The sequence below is a fragment of the Cynocephalus volans genome, chromosome 6 (assembly GCF_027409185.1).
Source record: "Cynocephalus volans isolate mCynVol1 chromosome 6, mCynVol1.pri, whole genome shotgun sequence".
NCBI classification, from domain to species: Eukaryota; Metazoa; Chordata; class Mammalia; order Dermoptera; family Cynocephalidae; genus Cynocephalus; species Cynocephalus volans.
Genome location: NC_084465.1, coordinates 4,303,432 through 4,330,423, shown reverse-complemented (window position 1 = coordinate 4,330,423; position 26,992 = coordinate 4,303,432). Strand labels below are relative to the sequence as shown.

General features: G+C 42.7%; 1 protein-coding gene across 1 annotated transcript in view; it reads left to right on the top strand.

Moving 5' to 3' along the window:
- The window catches only part of DPP6 (dipeptidyl peptidase like 6), a 742,159-nt gene that overhangs the window by 388,882 nt on the left and 326,285 nt on the right, over positions 1 to 26,992 (top strand). The window contains exon 3 of the mRNA XM_063099369.1: positions 4,582 to 4,680. Coding sequence (XP_062955439.1) covers positions 4,582 to 4,680 — 99 coding nt within the window. The remainder of the gene's footprint in view (positions 1 to 4,581; positions 4,681 to 26,992) is intronic.

The following is a 26,992-nucleotide window of genomic DNA, read 5'->3' as shown; positions in this document are numbered from 1 at the left end:
TTACCAGCATCATTATTAGCATTATGCCTGATATTTTTTATATTTGTGATCTTATTAGCATCTCACTTCTGGAATGTGCTGTGAACAAGCTGGATTCTGTGAATAATGTCACTGTTCAGGTTGTATTACAATTAGGCTGGTGTTAGCTGTACTAACTCCCCACACATCTTTGGAGTAGCCGTTTAACCTCTCAGGACCTCAGGTTTACCTTCCTTAAAATGGTTTTTCTTCCTCCTTTTGGGTGAGAATCAGAGGAGGTTACCATTGTTTGCTCAAGACTGTACTGCGTTTTGGAAGTGCCAGCTCTTCCGATTGCTCACGTAGAAAAACCTCATGAGAGGCCTCTGACTAGTCTGCGTAGATTGTATTTCACCACCAAATTGGGTCTGTCCATGGCTCACCTCCACCTGCAGTGATTATAACACCTCTAGAAGCTCTGAACCCTAACACTAACCTGATCTGTTTTAGGGTGATGGGATTTATTTCTAGTTTCAGGAGTTTCTAGGGAAGGAGTTCCAAAACGTTTTCCGATAATTTGCTATTTAACAATGTAACTGTTTCACAAATATCTTGGGAAAGGAAGGAGTCTGAGCGATTTGTGCTACGTACCGACCCTCAGAAAGACTGACTACACCCCTGGAGGGTACAGCGTGCCTCTGTGTGCCAGCGAGCTGACCCGGAGGCCGAGAGAATTAGAAGTGTCATTATCTATTACATATTGAGCTAAGAGGCTGAAGGAGACTTTACTTTTCAGTGATCCCTGAACTACCTTTAGGATAAAATTCAAACTGTGAAAGCCACTGGATACTTCTTGTATCTCCCACTTTATGCTGACTTCCAGCTTAAGATGAAAGACTGAGCACAGAAATCCCCCTTTTGTTTGCAAGCACATAGACATGATAGAAAAATAATGAATACAGAGCTTCACTCAAAAACAAGAAGAGCTCTTCACGTACCTGGATGGAAAAGTGTCCTTGAAAGAAGGAGCAGGTGAAAACCTACAGCAGGAAGTAAGCTGGATCCCTGTCGTCCTCAGGGCATAGAGATTGAAGTCAGGCACACAGGAGAGGCAGGAATGCTGGTATCCTGGACAAAAGCCCTTGCTTTAAAACTGGGCTCATGCTCAGAGGGCCTTTAATCACATCACCCATTTGGGGCAAATGGCTCCAGCCCACTTGGCCACATAACACTTGGTTGAGAGCCGTTACCCAGGCAGAGTCTCCAAACTGCCTAAGGACATTCTTGAGACCACACAACCAAAAGTCTCTCATGACCCAGAACACTTGTGGGACAGAAGCTTACAACCAAGAACCACAAGGCCCCTACAAAACCCATCCCCCTAGAAAGCAGATCACCTGCCTAACTCACATGAAAACTGAAATCCAAAGAAATTTAAATCTACAGGGACAATAGAAAATGACATTTTAGATTTTTAAAAGAATTATCGACGTGATAAGAGAGCTTGAACCTATAAAATAAGAGTAGATGTTCTTTAAAAAGAGCTCATTAGGAATATTAGAAATTAAAATATAATTATTTAAAATTTTAAAACTTATTAGCTGGATGAAAGAACAGTCTAGATGTGCTAAAGAAAACATTGAAAAATGAAAGATTGAACTACAGGAATCATGCAAATCCTCCCAAAGACATAAAAAGGCAGAAAGAAAATGCAGGGGATGTGGGGGTTGGACCTGGGAACTCCTGCACAGGCCCAGTCGGAATTCTGGATGGAGGAACAGAGTGGAGAAGAAGCAATTTTAATATGATCATTATTGGTAATATTCCTGATGTGGAAAAGGGTCATGAAAATACTACTGACGGATAAGCAGGGTTTTAAAAGAAAATCCACAAGTGGACGTTTCTCCAGTGGAATTCCAGAATATGAAATACAGTGAGGGAATCTACCTTCATCTCTGGCTGTTTCCCACCCACGCTGTCCACTGTGCCAACGCCAGCCGCAATTTCCTGAAAAACACAACATCCACCGACACATTCATGCACTCTCAATCCCTCCTTCCTTAAAGTTTCTTTTACCTCCTTTATCTCGACTAGCAGGTTCTTTCCTCCAGGGAGTCTTCTTGAAATTCCTCCCACCTTCTTATTCCCTGATCCCCTTAATTGTTAGCACAGAGGGTCCCTCTGCTCTCAGCACGGTCGCTGTTGTGTCCTGGTTGTTCATTTGACTTCGGCTCCCACTGTCTGTGAGCTTCTTCCTGTCAGGAATAAGGTCTTCCAATTTTGATTCTTCAGAGCTCAGACGGTTTGTGGCATATGGCAGGTATGCATACCTGTCATCACCTCCAATGGTTTGGGACTGAATCAAACTATGAACCACCGAATTCGATAGATAGTAGTTGAATGTGTGAATGAGTCGTCTAGTTCTGAAAGAGGTGGAGCTCGTGATTGACAACGTCAAGTTTCCAGGCTTGAATGGAGCACTTTTAATAGTATATACCATAATACCTCCTCCACAAACTGTCCCCTTATGAAAGTCTTATGTGTTTGAAAAGTTCATTCAAAGCCAAATAAAGTAAAAGTTTTTAAACATAAAATACATTTTGAAAAGAAAAATTTTCAGAACGTGAATAAGTTTCTCATCTTTGATTTCTAAAGTTTGTTTAGACGGCAGTCTTAAGATTCTTCTTTTATTAGACACATGGACACCTCAAAATATGCAACTAGAATCATCCCTGAATAGTGAAGTTTAATCAGATAAAATTTAAGTTTTAATATGTTTATTTTCTGACCATATACTTAAGAGTATCTCAAAAATTTTTAAACTTCTTAATTGCTAAATCACAGTAGAACTTTATTAGATCAATATCTAGTAAGCTTTAAAATTCTCAAGTATTGTCTGTTTCCCATATGGAAATGCATCACGTGTGAAACTGTGTGTCTTTTTCAGGGCTGCTTCAGTTGCAGACAGAAAACTCCTAAAGGGAAGAACTTGGTTTGGTTTAACATGTTGTGTTTAGCACCTGGGATAATTCCACATATGTGTCTCACAATAAGGTCACCTTGAATCACAACATTCTTTAATTTTCAAAAGTCTTACCCTCGCTAATCCTATTTGATATTCAAGAAATCCATCAATGCACAAAGGAACACATGGCTTTTCTGATGACTTCAGTAATCTATAACATGCAGAGAGGCAAAAAAAAAAAAAAAAAAAGAGAGAGAGAGAGAGAGAAAGTGACATCTTGCAATCTATGTCCTAGAAGAAGCTTGAAGATTTCATTCAGAGATTATTTATTCTTATTTCATTACGTAATTCCAATAAAGTTTCTTGCTGGTTTTCCAACCTGTCACAGATTTTGAAACAAAATTAAAAGAGGCCATGTGGAGGGCAAGCACATGACAGGTCAGGAAATGGATGCTGGCTCAACTGCCAGAAACTGAAGAGAGAAGCAGAAACAGCAACCAGACGCCAAAATGCAGAAACACCATGCTCTGGAGCCACCTCACTAGAATGCACACAGACCTGCGCACCCTCCTTAGCACCAAGATACCCTCACGGCAGCGCACACGGAGCTGGCGATTGAGGACCAGCGTCTTCAGGAAAAGTGCATTGACATTCAGCATTTCCGCTTGAGGGGACCGGAAGTAAATCAGCATCCCAGGCAGACAACATGCATCAGAAATCGTCAGGCTAAGATGGTTTCCTGTTAGTGCAACAGGAGAGGGGGTGCTGTGATGGGCTGCCCACTGTGCATTTCATCTGGTAGCTTAGGCTCGTGGGTCAGACACCCAGGCAGCACTTTGTCTGCTCAAAATAGATACATGGATTTTGTGCCTCTCATGGAGAGAGCCTCTTCTGAGGGAGAGTCAAAACCCCAGAAGCTTTGACCTCTGGAAGTGAGATCAAAGCTGCCGGATTTTTAAGGTCTCACCCACTGGTGCCGTTAACTAAACACCTCTTCTTGGGATGGATATTGGCTTACCTCCTTCGTAGGCTTTTCCTAGGTGCTTACTCCTAACCGTGGTCATCAGGTTGGGGCAGGGCAGAACCTGGCAGTTTGCATACGGACATTTGGGTGTGATCCTGTCTGAACAAGAGCTAACCCACAACCCAGAGACGGCCAGTGACAGGTGAAGCTTATGGAGAATAAATATCTAAGTTATGCTTTATGTGTCTTTGAATTCCCAGGTCGCAACATGCTACCTGTAGTTAATGGCATATAATAATGCTCAACGAATGCTTGATCACATGATACCATTGAGATTCGTTCTGGACGTTGATACCTTCCTCTCTTGACCATTCCCACCTTACTGTTCATAAATTGGTCTTGAAATAACTATTTAGCTCCATACCTGAGAAATATGATCATTTATGTGTTGCTGCGTGTGTGTGCGTGTGGGGGGGGATATGACCTTTGACTTAATCATGATTTTCTTACCATAGTTTTGATAGTTTAATTAAAAACAGAAAGAAAGACTGGATTTGCTCACCATTCATTTATAGACATTTTATGTTCTACCGTATATACTATTTCTGAATGTCAATCAGAATGTTTTATGGTCCTCTCCTTTTACCAATTAAAAAAAAAGGTTAACTATTTGCCTCATTTTTTTTTTTTCTAGTGGAAGATAATAGTCTGTCTCAAAAGAAGAAGGTCACTGTGGAAGATCTTTTCAGTGAAGATTTCAAACTTCATGACCCTGAGGCCAAGTGGATCAGTGGTACGTCCTCGGGCAATGGCTCCCCCACTCCCGGCCACTTTTTCATAGTTTGGGCTCAGCGGTGTGTCTCTCAGGTTCTCTGGCTGTAGAGGGGCCCACGGAGCTTTGGCTGTGGCGATCTTATTACCGTTCTAAGAAAATGCGTATCTGGTAGAATCGGGCTCCTGAGAGACAGTCTGCTGAGGACACCTCCTCCCTGTGTCCCCTCCTGAAGTCATCCTTTCTCAGATGGAGATGTGAGAGGTTGCTAAGCAACAGGGACAGCGACGAGGCACAGAGGAGCTACCTTCTGGGGAGCGGGGTGTGTGTCTTAATTCCTTTCTGTGCTCTTGTCTTCACTTTCCGCATGATAGAGAAACCAGAAGTAATTGAAAGAAAGGATTCTTCTAGAATACTTCCAAAGGAACAGTGGAGCCTGGTGCACAAACGCAGATAAATTCATTTTCCCTCTCAAACTTTAATTTGGATTAAATTAACTATTTTCAATTAGGGGATTTTTTTTTAAACAACAGATCAAAATAGAATTGAGGGCAGAAGGCATATGTTTATAATGCTTTTTTTGGTTTTTTTGTTTGTTTGGTTGGTTGGTTGTTTTATTTTATTTTGTTTTGTTTTTGCTTCATGCGTAATCTATTTCCTCTCATTGGGTCTGAAATAATTTGAGTGCACTCATGGAAAAAAAGATGCCCAGGGCAGCTCACCCAGCCCTCTCCAGGCTCGGCCGCATCCCTCGTGGCCCCTCCGGTTATCCCCATCTCTGCCGTTTACGTTCCGTCCCCACTTCAGGGGACTGCGCTTGCAAATTAATCCTCAGGTCAAAGAGCCTTTGTGGTGGGGTGCCTGGGGTCTGGTTCAAATCCTTGCTTTTATAAGAAATGAAGTCCAGAGAGGTTAAGTGACTTTTCTGAGGCCACAGAGCTTGTTAGCACAGCTGTGGCTGGAAGCCCGACTTTCAATTCGGTGCTCTTTTCACAGTACTGTTTGGTTGAGTGACACAGTGTCATTGTGTTTTTCACTGTCACACTGCCTCTGAGATGCTGTTCGTGCTTCACAAGCTCTCAGAAATCAATTAGCTATGACTCTGCCTTTAGTCTCCTACTTAGGGCAGTAGCTTCTCTTTTGTCCGCTACTGCTGAGACTTTGGTATTAATTTCTGACCCTTAGGTTAACTTATTTTAAAATGAAAAAAGAAGATGAATCTAGAAGGGATGTATTTTATATAAATTGGGGAGAAATGAAAAAAAAAAAACAAATTGGGGAGAAATGAGAGCAGTATGTTGTGAATACTAACAGAGGGCACAGAAATCCAAAAAATAGAGCAAAGGTCTTTTTGTTTGACAGAGGAATTGATTTCACCTTTTGTTTTGAGGCCGACTGAGCATCTACTGTATGCTTGTGTTTACCCATCACATAGAGCATGCTCTGAGCCAGATCTTGGGAATAAAACATGATCACTCTCTTTAAGGAGCTCAAAGTCACGTTCTGGAGACAAAACAATGAACAACTAATGGGAATCCTGACACATAGAGGAGGAACATGATTTTCTAATTCTTCCTGAGAAGACATTTCAGCAGCAGTACCTAAACTCAGTCTCAGAGGGATGGTTAGGAATTTGTTAGAAAAGACAGAGAATAGATCCCTGGAAAAATGTTAAGTCTAAAATGTGAGTCTGTGCTCAGTCCTGGTTGGGAGAACCAAGGGTAAGCTGAGCAACAATATCCAGGGATAGAAAAGAAAAACAAAACAAAACAGAACCTGGTGGACAGGCAGGATCAAGGAATAAGTCAAGAGGCCAGTCCAGAGCTACTGGGATCAGCGTAGGTTGGAGAAGACTGGAAAGACTCCAGGAGGTGCTAAGACAACATAGTCGTGCATTTTTTTTTTAATTAGGGTACCCATGGTTTCAGACTTGGCCTCAATCAGCATTCTGTATGCCAAAAAAAAAAAAAAAAGAATGTAAGCAGAGCTGTGGAGGTGCATGTAAGCTTCTGTGGGAACCTGTGTCAGCCAGTAATATGAGGAGTTTGCATTTCATAAGTGAAGAGTAGAGCTGGCCCAGAGATGTGCTGGGCTCTGGCCAGAGGAAACCAGCCAGAGTTTCTTCACGTCCACAAAGTCGGGCATTAGTACGAGCAGTTTACAAGTGGCCACCTGCCCAGCAGAAAATGCTCAGCCTGCCCCTTCTGGCTGGTCAAATCTATTCATAAAGACCACCTGTGGTTCTAAATAGACAGGCCTCAGGTGTGCAGGAGCTTTCTTAGGAGGATTCTTTCTTTGTATATGTACACACTGAGTGTGAAGCTTTGTTATAACATAACTGGGTGGTCAGGTCTCCCCAGAGACCAGGCGCCATTTAGAGTGTATTGAAGCATAATTATGCCCCCAACACACACTACTTTTAACTGTCATCTTACTTTTCGTTTACTTATTTCTATTCCTGACCATTCCCTTTTTTCCTGCTTCCTAAAGATGTAATAGTTCGAAGTGAATGAAGTAACTTTACAATGATTAACTGAGCCTTTGTAATTGGTTCTTTACAAATACCGTAGAGAGTTCACTCATATTTTTATACTACAAGTCTATGTGTTAAGATCCAGGAAAAGATTACTACAAATTCATAGTCTTATCTTGTGTTATTAAGCTGGGATGAGTTTTAGAACTTATTAGAACATTCATTCATTCGATTAGAGTTTATTCAGTCCCAACAATGTAGTAGGCAGATTGCTGGGCCCAGAGAGGGTGAGTGATTTGTTCATGGAACTGTTACTTAGTAGTAGACATGGGAATCGCCACTTACCAGGGTCACCCTCCATCCCCACCTGCACCCCCATCTCTTCCTCCTCTTCATCATCATCATCATCACTATTACATCATCATCGTGACATCATCACCAGGATCATGTCATCATTATCACCATCATCATCATCATCACCATCATAATCTACTGGCTGTTTATCATGTCTTAAGCTGTAGGCTAAGTGCTTTACACACATTAAGTCATTTAATTCTCACAACTACCATTATTCCTATTTTACAGACAAGGAAACTGAGGCTTAGTGTGTCTAAATAACTTGATCAATATCACACAGTTAATAAGTAGTAAAATTCAAGCTTGAACCTAGATCTCTCTGGTTTTTATAACCTATGCTACATAGAATTCAGGTCTCCTGACTCCAACCAATTTTGTTTGTAGCCTCACTAGCTACATTGAGCTAATGAGGCTACAAAAGTTTTGAGCAAGATTATAGGTTGTGAATATTTCAGAATTATTGCCACCCTTTAAACTCTCTATTCTAGCATTCCCATGATGCCTATATCAGAGTAACAAGATACCCACGTGGTAAAGAAAACTGGTGTAATTCTCTACAGAGGAAGAAACTTGATTTTTTTAGTGCACATTAACCACTAAAATTAACAAAAAGGTGTCTTGGGTTTAATATTGGAGTTAATAGTTAGAACGAATGCACTTTATTTATCAGGAGGAAATGTGTTGGCTTGGAGTTGTTTCCCCTCCCCCATTTTTATACCGCACACTTAATTTTTTAATCTAACTTTTCTGAAAATAACTGGTGTAGCAGCCTGTACGTTTTCTACTATAGCGAAGCCCTTGTGGACTTGCCTCACAAGTCTGTTACCGGGGCAAGCCCGAGGAGGTGTGGGAAACAGCAGAACCGACGAGACCGGGGTGTCCCCGCAGAGGAAGCGGCCGCCGTGGGGTCTCTGCACGGGTCAGCCCTGTAGATTAAATTCCGGTATCCATCATGATAACCACATGGCACATCTCAGCCTTTTGAAGCCCTGTATGTGCTGTCTGGGATTCCATGATGGGGGCAGCCACTGAGATGAGGAGTCATCCTGGGGGCTCCTGGCCCTTCACTCTCTCCCATTCCTAGAAAGGGACAGCTTTGTCCTCTCTGCTCCATCCGCCAAACTTCCACCACATCCTCCTCGGTGGAACCTGCTGGAGGAGGGCTTAGGACCCTCCCACCACCACGTCTTCTAGCATCTACCCTGCCAAGTGCTCGGCCTGCCCCTCCTGTACCAGCAGGTGACCCATCTGCTGTCCACGCTCAAGCTAAAGAAACTACAGGTAAATTCTCTTCGCTTAGTTGAGAAATAATTGCCAAAAAAACCCCTCTCCTTTCTCTCCAAAATGCTTTTCTTTCTCTTTGTTAGATGGTCCCCATCATGAAACAAATATGCTGTCATTTCTGTCACTTTAAATGCATGCCTACGTTTTGAGCAGACATGCCCCCCAGGCTCTGTTGGTTTCTCTGTCCTGGTTGCAGTGTGAAGCAGTTTTCTCCAATTACCCTTCTTCTGTCTGAGCACACTCCAGTCAGCCTTCTGCCCCAGCACTCTCTGCAACTCCCCTTGCCCAGGTCATGGATAACCTCCAGGTTGCTAAATTCAATGGTCATTTTTTTATCTCATTTTATTTCACCTCTCAGCGGCATTCAACAGGATGATTGCTCCTTCGCCTGGATGAACTCTCTCACGTGGCTGTAAGTCACCTCATCTCCTGCTTTTCTCTCTGCCTCGTGGGGACCTCCGTCCAGGCTCCTTGCTGGTTCTCCGTCTTCCTCTGACTTTAGTGCTGGGTCCCAGGGCTCAGTCTTTGGTCCGCCCCTCGCTATGTCTGCACTCCCGCCTTCGTGTTTTCATCCCGTCTCATGACTGTAAATATTCTGCACATACTGATGACTCCTAAATGCCTGTCTGCAGACCAGACCTCACTCCTGAACTTCTCTGCAGTCTCACAGACATCACATATTTAACCTTAGCATCTCCAAATCCAAGTTCTTAATTTCCCCTAAAAAAAACCAAAATCACAGAAAACAAAATTCTGCCCTATCCACTGCCTCGGTGATGTCAGTTGATGGGAAATGTATTCTTCTGTCAGAACAGGCGAAAACCCTTGCAGTCATCCTGTACTCTGCTCTTTCTCTTATGCCCCATACCTAATCCATCAGGAAATCCTGCCAGCTCTACCATGAAAATACGCAGCGTCGATCCCAGACTGAACCTGACGTCAAGGCTCATGGCCGCATGGGTGTATTTTGCCGCAGCCTCCTCTAAAGCCTGTAAGGCTGGAGACAGGCCTGGCAGCAGCAGGCCCAGGGGCAGGGTTCTCCTCGGGCCCCTCCGATAATGGCTCAGGTGCAAGGAGAAGGGATCTCTAAGTGCCTGGGGTGGAATTTCTATGTTTCCACCTTTTAGATGCCTGAATTCCTGAGACCTCTTATTTCTTCTCACTGTGTACTCCCCCTGGGGGAAATCATTCACTCCCAGACATTCGTAAATATCTGTAGGATGATGAATTTCAATTTCTAGCTCAAATGCTCTTCTGAGCTATAACCTTGTAGAGTGGGTGTGTGCCACTGACTAAGCCACATGTCCACGATAGCATCCTATGGACACCTTACGTCCACGTGCCCAGTAGTACATCATTGTCCCCAGTCTTCCATCGTGGAACTTTCCCCAGCTGCTCTTAGGGTGAGACACATGGTCCTGGACCCACAGACCCTCCATTTCTTGGACTCTCCATGGCCTGTTTATTTTTCCTGCCTCATCCTTTGTCAGTCTTGCAGTTTTCTCTTAATCTTAGCCACCTGGACTTCTTTTGCTTGCTTCAGAAAGTCTGTCTTCTTTTCTCTGTGGAGTGGTTCTTGTACAGGATGTTCCTTCCGCCTAGAACATGCCCTCTCTTCTCTCTGCCCACTGATCCCTGTTCCTAGTGACCACCTGCATGTGTTGGGATGCTCTCTAATTCTCACTGCCCAGGCAGGCTTTTCTGCAGGGTTTTAACTCCTCCTGTTCTAGTTCTAGGCTCTCACATATCCTGGACGTACCCTTTCATCACATGCATTAAGTATAATTATTTATTCAGCATCTGTCTTTCCTTGCACATGTAAACTCCACAAGGACAGGATTCACCTGTTTGCTTAGTACTGTATCCTCAGCACCAGCAACGTACCTGGTGCATGCCACCACCCAGCATGTCTTGAACATTTCTTCATTTGATACTTAAGCAATGTAGTTTTGAAGACAGAAAAACTTATGAGCATGCAATTTCACATACAATGGTTGGAAACCTTTTCTGATGAAGCGAGTTCAAGCAGAGACCTGAACATGAGAATTAGGCACGTAAGATCTCTGGGGGGAAAGCATTCCAGGCAGCATGGAACAGCAAACACAGAGGCCTTCATGCAGGAGCCCGCTTAGCTGAGCCAGGAGGAGAAGAGCAATAGATGAGAGCAGGGTGGGAGCTGGGACCAGAGTACGAAGGTTCTAGAAGATGGGGAGGGGAGGGAGAGGGGAAGAGGCATGAAGTTCAATTCAGAGAAACCAAGAAGTTGGGCTTGACCTGTTAACATTGAAGGTTTTAGAATAATGGGGTGACATGGTGTGCAAGCTTAGGCATATACATCATATCAAATATATATATGTATGTCACACATTTGTTACAGTAAATTAGAAATCAGAGATGAATCCAATTCTAAAGGATGATTAAAATCACCCATGACCCCTTTAACTAGAAATAGCCACTATTAAATGTTCACACATATCTGTTCAGATAATGCAATATGTGGGATGATACTAAGTATATTAACTGGGAAAATGTTTACAACCTATATGATAAACATACGCAATAGGAATGCATTCCCGTTATCATTTTAATGTCTCAATAGCATTTCATTATGTAAAGGTGCCTTAGTATGTTCAGTCTCCTGACACTGAAAGTTTGGGCTGGGAATGGAAAGGGAGTAGCACGTATAAAAAGCCATCGTGAGTGATAGATCAGTAGGATGTGCTGGCTGGGTAGACATGGGGCCCTGGGGAGGAGGTGTAGTCAAGGGTGACTTGGGGATTTTCAACCTGGGTAACTAGGACGGTGATTCTGTTGAAGGGAGTCCATTTCTGTGATTGAAAAACAAGTTCAGAGTAGAAGTTAATGAAAGATAACTGAGTAGAAATGTTCTTTAAGTAGTGAGAACCGGGGACAAAGCCAGGTGAGAGCCACTTGGAGAACGTTGGCAAGCCAGGACACTGAGGTGCCTCTCACAGCCTCCTGGAGGGGAGGGAAGGAGGGGTCTGCAGGAGCACTGAGGAGGCGTGGCCAGAGGCCAGAGGGGACTGCGACCTTGCAAGGTCAGAGAAGACCCAGGAGAAAACCTCTCAGGAGAGTTGGTGTTCTGCTGATTCCTGAAGGCAGATGTAAGTGAGAAACTGCCCTCCCGCCACCAGCCCCAGGAACGTGTTTTCTGCTAGTCATTTGGACAGTCTAACTAATGTTTACGTTTTGGATCTCCTCCCGCTAAAAGGTAAACTGAGGCACAGTAAAATTTTAAAGAGTTTGTTTGAGCAAACTGTGATTCATGAATTGGATGGCTCCAACCCAGAAGTGGTTGGGGGGCCCTCTGAGGGAACACAGGGAAGGTGAAGGGTTTTGTAGGTGAACAGGAAGGTAAGACCAGGAACAGGTTTGACTGGTTACAGTTATACGGTTCCTTACTTTGTCTCTCCTGCTGGAAAGCCCTTTTAACTCTAAGTTAGTTGGCAGCTTCTGATTGGCTAGCCTTCAAGTTTTATTTTTCTTTAACATAGGCATCTACAAGAAATAGCTCAAGTTAAGCTTTGTTTGTTTGCAACTCATACGAGGGTAAGGTCACTTATGAGGCCAATTGGCTTTGTCTGCTCGGGGATTCTTCAGGCCCGGTCTCCATTTTAACTTACTTTAACTCCCCTAAGCAGACTAATTTGTATGGCCAAATACCCTCTTATTAACCCCATTTCAAACTATTACAGGGGGAATGATAATTTAGAGAGACATTTTTACATAGGCAGCTTTCCACCCTCTCCTCACTGCACTTGGGAACAGCAGGAAAATTCCTCTGTATTAATAGAATCGGTCACTCTGCTCTGGTAGCTGATGCTATAGCACCCGGGTGACACGCACTCTTAACAGACATCTGCTTTTTCAGATTCTTCTTTTACGAAGGCAGCCTGGGCTGAACCTTGGAAATGGTTTGATAAGCCCGTGCCCCTGCTCTGAGTGAGCCAAGGCTACCTGTATCCTTCTAGGTCCCTGTTGTCCCCTCTGTCCCAGTATCTGCAGGATGCCAGCAGGCCCGGGGCTGGTCGGCAGAGGCTGCTCACTGGGCCTGATTAGCTTGTCTGTGAGCTGCAGGCAGAGCTCGGGCTCACAGCCCTCCCCACACTTGCTTCTCCCTGCAGCACGTTCAACTTCAGTGTGAATGTGGCGAGAGACCACATGGCTGGCAGCAGAAGCTCCTGGCTGTCTGTGTTTGTTTACGCTCATTTTCATTAATCCAGCCTCTTGTTAGCAGAGAGCCCTCTGTGTCTCTAGGATGCAGAACTAGAGAGACTGTAAAATTGAAGAAAATTGCTTCCTTTGAATGTAAGAAAATATCAGCTGGCTAGTTGATACTGGAAAAGTATATGTTCTAGAAGATAAAATTGGAGTTAGTGCTCAGGCCTCAAAGCAACTTGATTTGCATACATGCGTTTTCCTCTTCTCTTTTGTTTTTCTGAAAAACCAGATGAATTTTTTTAAATGTAAAGCTTATGAGGTTATGTAGAGGGGAAATTCAAGTTTAAAATGGATTGAGTATTTCTCTTACTTTTTGGAGGTTACATTTTTCCGTCGAAATCATTAAGCCCTAGGATTGGAGAGAGTGAAAAAGTCCCCTCGAGGTCACCTGGTGCAATAGCCTGTACCTTGGCCAGAAGTAACTTCAGGAAAGTGCCCAGAAAAAGCAGGTTTCTAAAGAGTGAAAGTGTTCTTCAGTGGCTCAGTGAGTAGTCAGAGATGATAGTAATCATTTGAAGTCATTACATAAAATGCACATTAATGAACATCGTTGTGCCTTATTAAAACCCTTAAGAAATTAACAAAATGTTGATTACAGTCCCTGTTTGTATAAACCACCAATTTATTTTTTCTCTCTTTCGTTGTCGTGTTCATGACTCCACCTACCCTCAGGAGAAGAGAACCTCGGTCGTGTGGCATCTGCATCCTCTCTCTGACCATTGTCATGCCCTAAAACCTGCCACGCCATCGCTCGCATTTGCACAACCTGACGGTGTTTGAGCAGCACTTGTCTGCACCGTTCTATCTCATCCTTAATGCATCTGCCACATTTCTACCCTCTGAGCTAAGACGATTATCTGCTTAACCTTCTCCAAAAGTTTCCTGTGGTACCTGCAGGAAAAATGCAAAACACAGTAGCCGTTGGTGCCAGGGACAGTAGGAGCAGTCACAGTGACAGTAGCAGAAATAACAGTAGCGAAGCTAAACAACTCAGTTACTTCATGTCAGTCTCCACTAACACCTAGCAAGGTAGGAATTTGTATCTTGACTTTAGGAAGTAGGGAGCTATGAATCAAAGAAATTAAAATGCTTTTTTAAAGTGACCAGGATGGCTGCAGGGAATCCAGGGCATTCCTGGCTCGGTGCGCCTCCCTGGTTTCCTTTCCTCCTCGCCTCGCCCGACGCGCTCTCTCTGGGCCAGGACCTCCACTAGCATGCCCCTGGCTGTATCAGGGTTCGGGGTAGCTTAGTGCCTTTATCTCTGCTCTCTTTTTCTAAAAATGCTTTTGTTCCACACTTCTTGGCTTCAGAAATTTTCATTTACCCTTTATGGCTCGATCCAGTATAAATTCTCTCCGGATTTTCCAAATGAAAATCAGTTGCTCACTTCTCCATGTTGCAAAAAAATACCTCTACAGAACTTCAATCAGAACATTGACTAGAGAACCATCTGGGGTCAGCCACCCTTGGGAATGCCGCCCACACCACAGAGGCTGGACCTGCTTCTGCTCAGTGGCACAAGAAGACCGCCTCAGGGCAGGGCCATGACCAGCCAAGTTCTTCCCCACTGACCCCGCTCCCTTCCAGAGGAGCTGAGGTCCTCTGCCTGCAGGTGGGACTCTTCAGTCCCCTAAATGATGGCATAATGCTGGGCCCTGCTGCTGATACGGTTTAATTCACGATTTAGGGACTCAAGTCTCTGCAGACTCAGAGGGCCCAACACTCTTCCAGAAACGAGAGACGGGTTTTGACTCTTTTAATTACTTTTTGTCAATGTTGCTTTCCTGGTAAATTTCAATACAACTTTCATCTTTGTTGAATCCAAACCCGACCCTGGCCAAGAGTGAAATTCCATTTCAACGTTTTGTTTGTTTGCAGTACAAAAGCACAGGTTTTTCCTTTATTCTTTTTTTAAGTTTTAGTGAAATAAATATATACACACACACACACGAGGAAGGACCCTGTGTGTGTATACATATGTGTATACATTTTTTTTTTCTTGAGAAAAGGCACCTCAAGTGAGATTTACATGTAGCTATGCGTCAAACATGTCCCCCAGAAGTTCACATATTGGAAACTTAATCCATCTTAAGCCATGATGGACCGTACCCTTGTGAACGGAGTAGCACGTTGATGGTTTGATGGGTGGTGACGGTTCTGGTGTACATGGTTCTGGTGGCTTTATAAGACAGAGTGGGCAGGTCAGCTCTCTTGCTCAGCCCGTTCTCTCCATGTGACACCCTGTGTTGCTGTGGACAGTCCCCACAACAGAATAAGGCCCTCACCACATGTGTTCCCCGGACTTTGGATGTTCCAGCCTCCACAACTGGAAGAAATAAATTGTTTTTTATAAATTACCCAGCTTCAGCTATTCTGTTATACACAACAGGAAACAGACTAATACGCATGTTACTTTTCCTCCTCCAAGAGGTAGACAGATGTTTTTCAGGATGTTATATGCTTGTTTCAAGATGATGGAGTTTGGATGTGTTGTCCCCTCCAAAACTCATGTGGAAATTTGATCTCCAATGTGGCAGCATTGGAAACTGATTGAGCTATGGGGGTGGATCCCTCATGAATGGATTCATGCTCTCCCTGGAGCTGGGAGGGGTAATGAGTGAGTTCTCGCTCTATTAGTTCCCATGAGACTTGGTTGTTTAAAGGACCCTGGCACCTCCTCTCTCTCTCTCTCTCTCACTCCCTCTCTCACCATGTGATCTGCTTGTACCTGCAGGCTGCCTGCCACTTTCCGCCATGAGTAGAAGCAGCCTGAGGCCCATGCCAGATGCAGCTGTCCCAGAATCATAAGCCAAATAAACCTCTTTCCTTTATAAATTACCCAATCTCAGGTATTCTGTTACAGCAACACAAAATGGACTAATACACAAGAGATCAAGGCTCTTTGAGGAATTTCTCTGCAGCCCCCACAGTGCTCAATCAATCAATTTTCCCACCCAGTAGAGCAGATGAGAAGGCATGCCTCAGGCATGACGTGGGCTGAGCGGGGTCTTTCTTCAAGGCCAGGTCAGAGTCCAGGGCAGGTGGTCTTCTGCCTGACAAAGCTGCCCCAGCCCAGGAACATCAAGAACACTTTTACCCAGCAGCCCACAGACCAGGGCTCACACATTTTGTTTTCTTTCAGTGTAATGCAAATGGAAAGATTCTGAGAGCTCAGGTGAGTCCCAGTGTCTTGTAGCTGTTTGGCCCTGGGTGGGGTTCATCTGTGCACTCATTCTAGAGTGGTCTTTGTTAAGCACATCAAGAAGGCCCATTAATTAGAGACTATCCTTCAACACGGTGACCCTCACACAGGTACTGACATTATCATTTATTGTCTTAATTGAATTATTCCATGTAGCCCTTAATCACGGCAACCTGCTGGAGCATAATTAATTATCATTGACATCTTTTCAAATGTTGATCGCCTTCTTAATTAATAAAAAAGATAATCACTTGATCTCTTCCATAATTGAGCATATCCCCCTATGACCCATCAATTTGCTCCCCGCACTGTGTCTCGCTTTATGCTCGGGCGTCTGTTTACATCTCTGTCCTGCCCTTGACAGTAAGCTTCTTGGGGGCCATAAATGTGTCATAGTAATTATCACACTTCCGTCTTAGGCTGGAGTGTCTGGCATGTAATAAAGTTTCAGTAAATATTAATGGATGGAATTATTGACTCAGCAAATGGGCAAATTGGGTCTCCATGGAAGAGAACTTAGGGAAACTGAATTTCCAGTTGATTGAGAATTAATTGGGTTCTTTATTTGTTGTCACTCTTGGTGTTTTAAGAAATTGTACATTCATTTATAGTGATAAATACGTATCTGAGTCTATTTTCTTGCTTTAATTGGGAGACTCTAACAAATGCTGGAGATAGCTTCTGGGACTAGATTTGTTCCCATCATAAGTCTTACACTAGCCACTTCTTGACTATGTCAAAATGTGCCAGACTCAGTGCTAAGTTCTCTAGATGCATTTTCTCAATTAATCACTCAACCACAACATGGGGGACATGTGATGTCATCATCTCCACATGGCCCAAATAGCCACAAATCTTCCAGCTCTGTGGGATCAGCCAGAAGCATAAACACAAACCCATCCTACAGTGTCTGGTGGCCTTTTTAATATCTCGCCTGTTGCATGTCCCAGTATCCCCTCTCTCCTGCAGTCTCCATCTCATGCACCATCTTGAGTGCCATGATGAATTCTCTCTCATGTCTACTTTGCTCCTTCATGGACACAGTCACGTCTCTGCTGTCCAAAATATACTAACACAAATGTGCTTAATAACAGACTTTTACAAAAACTTACAGGATGACAGAGGAGAACTATGGCACAGCACAGAAGATGAAGTGACTTAGGTCTGACACCACAGTACGCTCTTCTGAACACTTCTTGGCATTACTGCCTCAGAGAAGTCATTCCTGGACCCCCTCTTTTTCTCGTGTAAGAGATCTTCCAAGAACGTCATGGCCTGGTTTTGCTGCCATTGCTTCAGTCGCAGGACATTTCAGGAGCCCCACACCTCCACACCATTGCCGACAAGGACTGAGTTAGGACTAAGGGAGACAGAAATGAATCAAAGTTGCCTTCAAACCTAGCATGAATCTCATGATCACATTTTAATAGCTTTAGGGGCCCTTCTGTGTAGGTCTGATAGCCCATGTCCTATGCTCTCTACAAGCTGAGTATCTTCCGGAAAAATGCTGTTCTGAGTACCAGGCTAGACCTTTCCAATATCTGGTGGTTTACAAATGGTTGAAATGGAATTTATCTTTTTCGCTGTCTCTTCTGGTATCTTATTGGGATAGAGTGGTAGAAGCGTAGAAGAATAGACATGTTGGCATCTGTATGTTTCTGATGCTGAGCTGGTTCTGGGCTTTTAGACCCAAATCCCCCAAACAAGAGCCAATCTCACCTCTGATGTTTCAGCCCAATATGCTCTGGATCCCAGCCCGGACAGTCTCTTGGGTCGTGATCTCTTCTCTGTCAAGATCTTTGACTCATCCAGTCTCTTCTCTGAATATTTGAGCTCCTAAAAAATCTCCTTCCTCTAGATAACACAGGGAAAAGTTCCCAGATTCTGGCCACCTTGCCGAGTAGGTTATTTAGCTGTGCACACCAAGCCTCTCTTCTGTGCTCCTGCCTTGAGTGCTATTCAGCCTTTCTCAATAACAAACAAAATGATGAATTAAGGACTTTTCCTAAACTGAAGGCACATTTCTGGGATCTCTACTCTATCCTTTGCAAGGCAAGGTACCAACAAGTGAGTTAATTTTCTCCCAGATCATATTCTTAGACAGGGATTTCATCTCCACCAAAAGTGGGGGGACACCTACTTTTGACCAAACCTCAGAAGTTAAAAGTAACAGAATGCCTCTTGTTAACACCAGTTTTATGGAACATGGAACCAGTAGTTGGAGAAGTAAAGTCACTTGTCCTAGGTCATACAGCTAGTAAGTGGAGCAACTGGTCTTTTGAAGAGTTATGTCTGGCTTACTCTGAAAATGTCTTCTGAGGATTCTGAAAAGTTGCCCAAAGTTAGTGGAAAGTTGTTGTTTGCTAAATACAAGGGCACCAGTGTAGTCATCGTGGAGTTGAACTTTAATGAGCAGTGGAAATCAGGAAGTGTCTGTGAAGGACAAGACACGTCCTTGGGTGTTTCTCCTGCCCTTGGGCTCTCTCAGGATCAGCTCAGCTCGTCAGTGCAGCCCATGGCAGCAGTTCCCTTGCTACTGGCCTTCTCAAGCCTGGCATCCTGAAGGTCATAGCAGAAGTGCTGAGGGGTGAGGGGTTGCTTTGTCAGTGTCTGCATGGCATCCTGGGGCTCCAAACGGCAGCCAGATGCAGCGTGAGCCTTGCTTTTTCCACCAGGTGTCTGTACTTAGTTTTGCTCTTGACTTATTTTTACGTTAGCTTCTCAGCCCTATCTCAAACACCGCTGGACTCCAAATACTTTCTTTAATGCAATCGTCACCTGCAAAAACAAATTCCTAAGAAATAAACAGATAAACCTAAAAAGAATAATGTTGCTGGAGAATTATTTGGAGAACTTAAATGAGTTTTGCTTTTTTGTTTTTAATGTAACACTTGCTGATAAATTTCTAGTAAATCCACACTAGCTCCTTAGGGGTTGATAAGTTCTAAGTCAAGGATTCTAAGTTTATATGCATCCTGCTCATTTGCTGCCTAGTTCTTGCCCCTGGTAACATAAGTTGTAGAGTGACAGCCAGAGATCAGGAGTGCATCTGCAGAAGTCATCCCAGTTACTTGATATTATGTTTCAGTTGCCTCCTTAATGAGACCCTGTGTGACTGTACTGTAAATCCCCATATGCAATATGCCTGTGAATGTGCACATGCAATGTACAAAGGAGAGAAAGGATGTGCTGTGGTCAACTAGTGAGAATGTACCTTTTTGTCTGAAATCAGATAGGTAAAGGACAACGTAATGTGATACCAATCTTTCATGGGGTGTTTTCTTTTCCAATGACTCTTCACGTAAAAATAGGTTATTGCTTAACATAAAGCACCTATTTTCATCCTTAAACCAAATTATTGGGTTTTTAAAACTTAATGTTAGGTCAAGACCTCCTAAAAAGTAAGGTTAAACAAACAAACAAGTGGACTGAAAATAAAATGAGAGCCTGCTAACTTACCAGCTGATGGACATTAGGAACAGTGACCACATTAGCATTCCCCAAGCTCTTTCTTAAGCTGTTAACAGCCTTCCTTCCTGATTGCTCAATCCCATAGACAGGTCTAGAAGAAAACATTAAATGCCTAAGAAAAGACACAACATATTAAAGCCTAAAAATAAGTTTCTATTGCACTCTGACTGTCAAATAAATTCATTTCCTCCTTTTATTCTTCCCAGCAACTTCCTTTGTGGCTAGGGTCTCAAATGTATCCATGATTTTTGCCTCTCACTGTTTTGAATCAGCACTGGAGAGAGTTTAAAAGAACAAAAACTCTCCCTTTACCGTTCCCATCTACCTGACGTAGATACTTAATGACTAGGAGAAAAGGAATGGAAAAGAGAATCAAGGTCATCGTATAATTTTTATGGAGGGTCTCGAATTTTAAACCATCAACTGTGATCACTTGATATTTCTTCTAGGTGTGGTGGGAATACCCTGGGCATCAGGAGGATAGTAATTTGGGGATCCCAGGCAGACTTTGGCAATCTCCCATATTCTGCTTCCTCATGATGTTTAGAAATCTTTTACTAATGTGTCATTTCATGACTTTCCTTCCAGGGTAGTAGTATAATCTCTGTAAGTGACCCCTTTCTAATCTCAGTAACTCAAGGTTTCCATTATGATACCAAACAGGACTAAGTTCTCCATGGATCCAGCTGCATAAAACAATGTAAGAGGTAAAGGAGCGTTCTTAAAGCACCCTTCGTTCACTTCATAGGTATTATTAAGGCTCTGCTAGATGCGTAGAACTCTAATTTGTTGGATAATTTGTGATCACAGAAACATACGAGACATGATTTACAGCTTGCATGTAGAACATAAGGTATGTTTAGAGTGTTAACTTAAAAGGCATCAGTTTATTTCTGTTTGATTATGCTGGGGGCTGTGTCTGTACCACCTAGTACAGTGCCCACTGAACATTAGTTAAACGAAAGCATACAGGAGCACACCACTTTGTTCCAGAAAGGATATGGGACAAGTCAGTGCAGACACCAGGTAGCAATATGGGATCCCAACAAGTACAACCAAAAGGAAATAGTAGAGAAGGTGAGGCCAGTGCCACAGTGTATGTCAATTTAATAGGAATTTCAAAGGAATGAAAGTCCTCTGTGGCCTGGAATATCCAGAAGAGGCTTCCCCCTCTTGCCTCTCCTTGCCTGTTTGCCCAGCTGCACTCGTTTGCCCTGCCTGCCCCTTCCTCCTCCTGTTCTGTGCTGGCCAGAAACTGCAGCAGGTGCCATGGGCATGTGAGCTCTTTTGATATTCACAGCCATTTTTTGTGGCTGGTGGAATCTCCATTTTACATATGAGGAGATTTAAGCTTAGAAAGTAAATGATTCCAAAAAATAAAGCTGGAGGCATAACACTACCTGACTTGAAGCTATACTACAAAGCTATAATAACCCAAACAGTATGGTACTGGCATAAAAACAGACACACTGACCAACGGAATAGAATAGAGAATCCAGAAATCAACCCACACACTTACTGCCATCTGATCTTTGACAAAGGCACCAAGCCTATTCACTGGGGAAGGGACTGCCTCTTCAGCAAATGGTGCTGGGATAACTGGATATCCATATGCAGGAGAATGAAACTAGACCCATACCTCTCACCGTATACTAAAATCAACTCAAAATGGATTAAGGATTTAAACATACACCCTGAAACAATAAAACTTCTTAAAGAAAACATAGGAGAAACACGTTAGGAAATAAGACTGGGCACAGACTTCATGAATACGACCCCAAAAGCACGGGCAACCAAAGGAAAAATAAACAAATGGGATTATATCAAACTAAAAAGCTTCTGCACAGCAAAAGAAACAATTAACAGAGTTAAAAGACAACCAACAGAGTGGGAGAAAATATTTGCAAAATATACATCTGACAAAGGATTAATATCCAGAATATATAAGGAACTCAAACAACTTTACAAGAAGAAAACAAGCAACCCAATTAAAAAAATGGGCAAAAGAGCTAAGAAGGCATTTCTCTAAGGAAGATATACAAATGGCCAACAGACATATGAAAAACTGCTCAACATCACTCAGCATCCGGGAAATGCAAATCAAAACCACATTGAGATACCATCTAACCCCAGTTAGGATGGCTAAAATCCAAAAGACTCTGAACGATAAATGCTGGCGAGGTTGCGGAGAAAAAGGAACTCTCATACATTGTTGGTGGGACTGCAAAATGGTGCAGCCTCTATGGAAAATGGTATGGAGGTTCCTCAAACAATTGCAGATAGATCTACCATACGACCCAGCTATCCCACTGTTGGGAATATACCCAGAGGAATGGAGATCATCAAGTCAAAGGTATTCCTGTTCCCCAATGTTCATCGCAGCACTCTTTACAATAGCCAAGAGTTGGAACCAGCCCAAATGTCCATCATCAGATGAGTGGATACGGAAAATGTGGTACATCTACACAATGGAATACTCAGCTATAAAAACGAATGAAATACCGCCATTTGCAACAACATGGATGGACCTTGAGAGAATTATATTAAGTGAAACAAGTCAGGCACAGAAAGAGAAATACCACATGTTCTCACTTATTGGTGGGAGCTAAAAATTAATATATAAATTCTCACACACACACACACACACAAAAACGGGGGGGGGAAGAAGATATAACAACCACAATTACTTGAAGTTGATACGACAAGCAAACAGAAAGGACATTGTTGGGGGGGAGGGAGAAGGGAGGGAGGTTTTGGTGATGGGGAGCAATAATCAGCCACAATGTATATCGACAAAATAAAATTAAAAAAAATAAAAATAAAAAAATAAAAAAATAAGAAAGTTAATGATTCATTCCCAGTCTTATGACTAGTGTCATAACATAGGAGATGTGACTTCAGGTTTGTCTGTCTCCAGAAGCCTACGATGTGGCTCGTATACCATGCTACACGGAGGTGGTTCTTTAGCTGGGGACAAAGCTCTTGTTCTCATTTCCCCTTTGCATCCGAGGATCAGTTGTAAAATCTCATTTAAGGGCTGAGAGTTATTTTGGATTAGCCCAGAACTAAGATGTGACCCAAAATAGAAAAACAATCTTTAACCAGCCAGTTAAAATCCATAGAGCTCTCATATCCATCTTCTTAAACAAGACCCGGTGACCCCAGTCTGCAGATTAAATCTGAGATACCTTTAGAAGATAGTCCTTCATATATTGCTAGAATTAATGAAAGCAGTCAGAAATCAGGACAGAATTTAATATGGGATCTATCAAAAAAGTCATTCAACCAGAGGATAATAACTCCCCCGTCCCCATGTCTGCTGAGAAGCCAGGTGTGAGATGGAGCCAGATCTTCAGGCTCATGCTTCAGTGACTTGGGGTCAAGCATGACTTTAGTGAATGAATTATACATTAAATAATGATCATCTTACAAGTGAACAAAATGATGACATAAATCTAGTTCTTGGTGCATACCTCCAGTGTCATCTATAAGCACAGATCTGTAACTTTCCATGGTTCAGTGCACTGGGACCCTGGGTAGGTAGGCCCATGGAAGGCCTCTTGGGGAATTTTATTTAAATTGATACAAACAATTGAGGTTTGATGTCCTATAGTTTCATTTAAATCTGAGAAGACATAACTAAAATATTTGGATTTATTTTGTTCTCAAATAGATTTGTCTTTTTCCTTTGAATGCCTAGAGAGATAAAATAGTTATAGTATGATGACAGTCATCTTATGTAAATAAAAACACAATTCAATAATATGAAATCTTGCACCTTTCTCTTGGTCCTGGGGGTCACAGGAGGCAGGGCTATACATAGCCTCTGCCAGGAGTCCCCCAGGGAGCAGGGCCGCATGCAGCCCTGCCAAGAGAGTGCAGCGAGGTGAGCTGCTCAAGGCATGCCTTGAACTAGGGGCTGCTGCCTAGGGAGGTGGGCAACCAGAAACCAGACACAAAGTTCCGGGGCTTAGCGCACGCACTAAGCAACTTTATTGGGTACAAGCATTTATTATATATGTTTTAGCCAGCTGTAAACCCTCCCGCACCTCCCCGTCTCCTAGGTAACTCAATAGGTAGTCTGTGGTTTGCAGTTAAGCTTTGCAAATTTTTGCTGACCCATTCTATTTACATTTCTGCTGACAGTCTAAATCCTGGAGAGCAAGAGTGCCTCCATCTTTAACAGGTGTTCTCCTTTATTTTCCTCCAAAATCTTACTAGTTCTAAGAAATTAAAATGCCTGGAATAATTTGTTTATACTAAGTTGCCTTTCTATTTGTCTTTCTTGAACTGTATAATAAGTAATTTTTAAAAGAATTCAGGGGCAGGGAGTCCATTTCTGGAATTACATACGGGTGCACTGTGATTGCTAAGACTGTGTATACATGCAAGCAGGCAATTTTGCTTTTCCTTTTATGTGTGAGCAAGATGTGAAATGGATCTGCAAAAGCCATCCAATTTTGTAGATCCTTTCCAATCGGAGTTGCTATAGACTTCTCCAAAGAATTGTAGATTGTAAGACAAGCCAAGAACCCTGAGGACCACCTTAGATGGGAAGAGGGAGGCCGTGGAAGCTGGACAGTTGTTTTTTGGTATTGATTCTTATTTATTAAAAGACACATCACTTGTAAACTTAGGTCAACCAATGTTAGTAACACACTTATTGTGACACATTACATAAATGATCTGGGCACCCTAAGACCTTAAAATCTGAGATGGAGAGCCTCTAAGCTGGATAGGTTCATGTAATTTTCTTCCTATATTTTAGGTAAACCTCAGATGCCTAAATTTTATACCTTTCGCTAAGGAATTAAATAATATGCTCTTCTTATTCCAGGTGTCACATTATTGATCTTATTGATACCTCATTAATAAGACTCTTTTTTGTGAGAGGAGAAGCTGGATAATTCATCCAGTTTACACACCAGGCCTAATGACCCACAACCGAGTGCTTTCTCCAACATTCTACCTCCTCCAAGTCAAACAAATTAATTAATTCATTCATTTATTCATTCACTCATTCATTTGGTCAGTAATTGAAAAAAATGCTATAAAGATAAATGAGACATAGTCCTTGACCTTTGGCACTTGCAGATTAAGGGGAAATTCAGATAAATTAATAAATTGTAATGAACCATGAGTGCTTTCCCAAGACACACAGTGAGAGTGCAAAGGAATGGCAGCTTCTTGCTTTGGGAGCTCAGGACAGTCCCATGCAGGTGACATTTGGCCCAAGTGACATTTGAACACAACTAAAACTTTGCCAAGTAAAAATAGTTGATGGTATGCAGAAGGAGAGGGGAATTTTTTTAAATATTGGAGGCAAAAAAAAGATATGAAAAGAATTGTGGCATATGCAGAAACTGATCAGAGTGTTTGGTTTGGCGTAAGTGTGGAAAATTGGGGAGACTGGTAGGAAATGAGGCCATGAGCATGGGTGGGCGCCAGACCACGAGGGCCCACTCCTCTGAGCAGCAGGGGCCAGCAGTGGTGTCTGAGTGGTGAGACCTGCCTGTTTTATTTCTTGGATGATGAGGTGGAATGTAGGTAATGGGCAAGGAAGAGGACGTGTAGATATGTTTTTTGAATCACGTTCTACATACAAAGTTCTTTGCAGGACACAGGTGGGGGAGATAAGAATGACTTACACAAGGTTGCTCTCTTAATAAGCTCATGATCCATCAGGGATGTGCCTGGATGCAGAAAGGGGAGCTGGGGAAAGAAGTCACCAAAACGCTGGCACAGAGTGCAGTGAGTGGGGATCGCTGGCCTGCACTTTGAGGGCCTTTGTTAATGAACATTAAATGCATACCTTTTGGAAGAGAGCACGTCTCCTTCACTGCAATTCAACACTACGGAATTTCCATCTGGAGGTACCTCTTTGACCTGGAAGATTTACTGTGCAAAGTCTTACATTTTCATAAAGAAGAATTTCTTAAGAGTTGGAGATTTCACAAATATATATCTTAATTTTTAATAAGATATCCATGATGTGTTTTTAAGATTTTTTTTTCTCTCTGGAAAAAACACTGGTGAACATAATTCATTTTGGGAAAAATACAAATGTAAGCAGATTTTAAATGCACTAAATATAATCTTTTTGCTCAGAATCTGAGCCTGCAAATCTATGGTCTAGAAGGAATGAATTAATCTTTGAAAAGCAGAATGAAGATGTTATGAACATTAAAGCTATAAGTATTCACTTAATGTAATTAATTCGACCCAAAAGGAGTCCATGTGAGCCGAGAAATTTAAGGTTTTTATTGTATGAGAATATTCCGTTACCAAGTTTCATGTATTTATCTCATAATTTCACCATTTTTGCTGGGGGTGATTCTTGAACCGTAAGTGCCCCTGAGTACTGAGAATGATGCGCAGACGTGGGTAGACCCAGAAGGAAGGTCAAGCTCATTTAAACCCAGCAGTAATGGAGTTCTTGCCTCTATTACAGACTTTGTGAGGAGGCCTCTAATGAAAAGAGGAACAAGTCCATTTAGATCTGATCCATCTTTACCATCCTGTGCTGCTATAAGCAAACAAGATTCTGCCTAATGTGCATTTCTTACAACTTGAAAAGGGGTGCTGAAAAACAGGGTAGAAGTCTTCTTTAATGTCACTTCAAAATTTAGAAATTAGAAACGTGCACCTGACACCCATTTTCTTTAAGTGTCAAATGTAGATTGTATTAGTCTGTTTTTGTTGCTTATAACAAAATACACAGAACTGGATAATTGATAAGAAAATGAAATTTATTGCTTACAGTTTCTGAGGCTGAGACATCCAAAGTCCAGGGGACACAGCTGGTGAAGGTCTTGGTGGTGGTGCCAATGGTGGCAGGGTATCACATTGTGAAGTGGTGCAGCAGAGAGAGAGAGAGAGAGAGACAGACTTTCCTCTCTTTCCTTTTAAAGCCTCAGAACCACACCCTTGACCACCATTTTTAATCCACTCACTATTGCATGGTCCTGCGATCCAATCACCTCTTCAAGGTTCCACCTTTCAATTACCATAATAGGATTTCCCACCCTCTTAACAGTCACAGAAGAAGCTAAGTTTCTAACACATAAAACTTGGGGGACACAATTCATGCTTCAGTGAGTTTTGGGGGGACATAAGTAATCCACTGTGTAAGTCAACACACCCATGATTTTAGCTAAAACATTTTAGATATATTTTAATTGATTAGCCCATGCTACCTTTAGAGAAAATTTACCCCATCTTCAAGGAAGTTACTGGTTCATTCTCTCCCTCATCCAGCATTGTGTCGAGGACCCACTATATGTCAGGGACTAGTTTGGGCACTG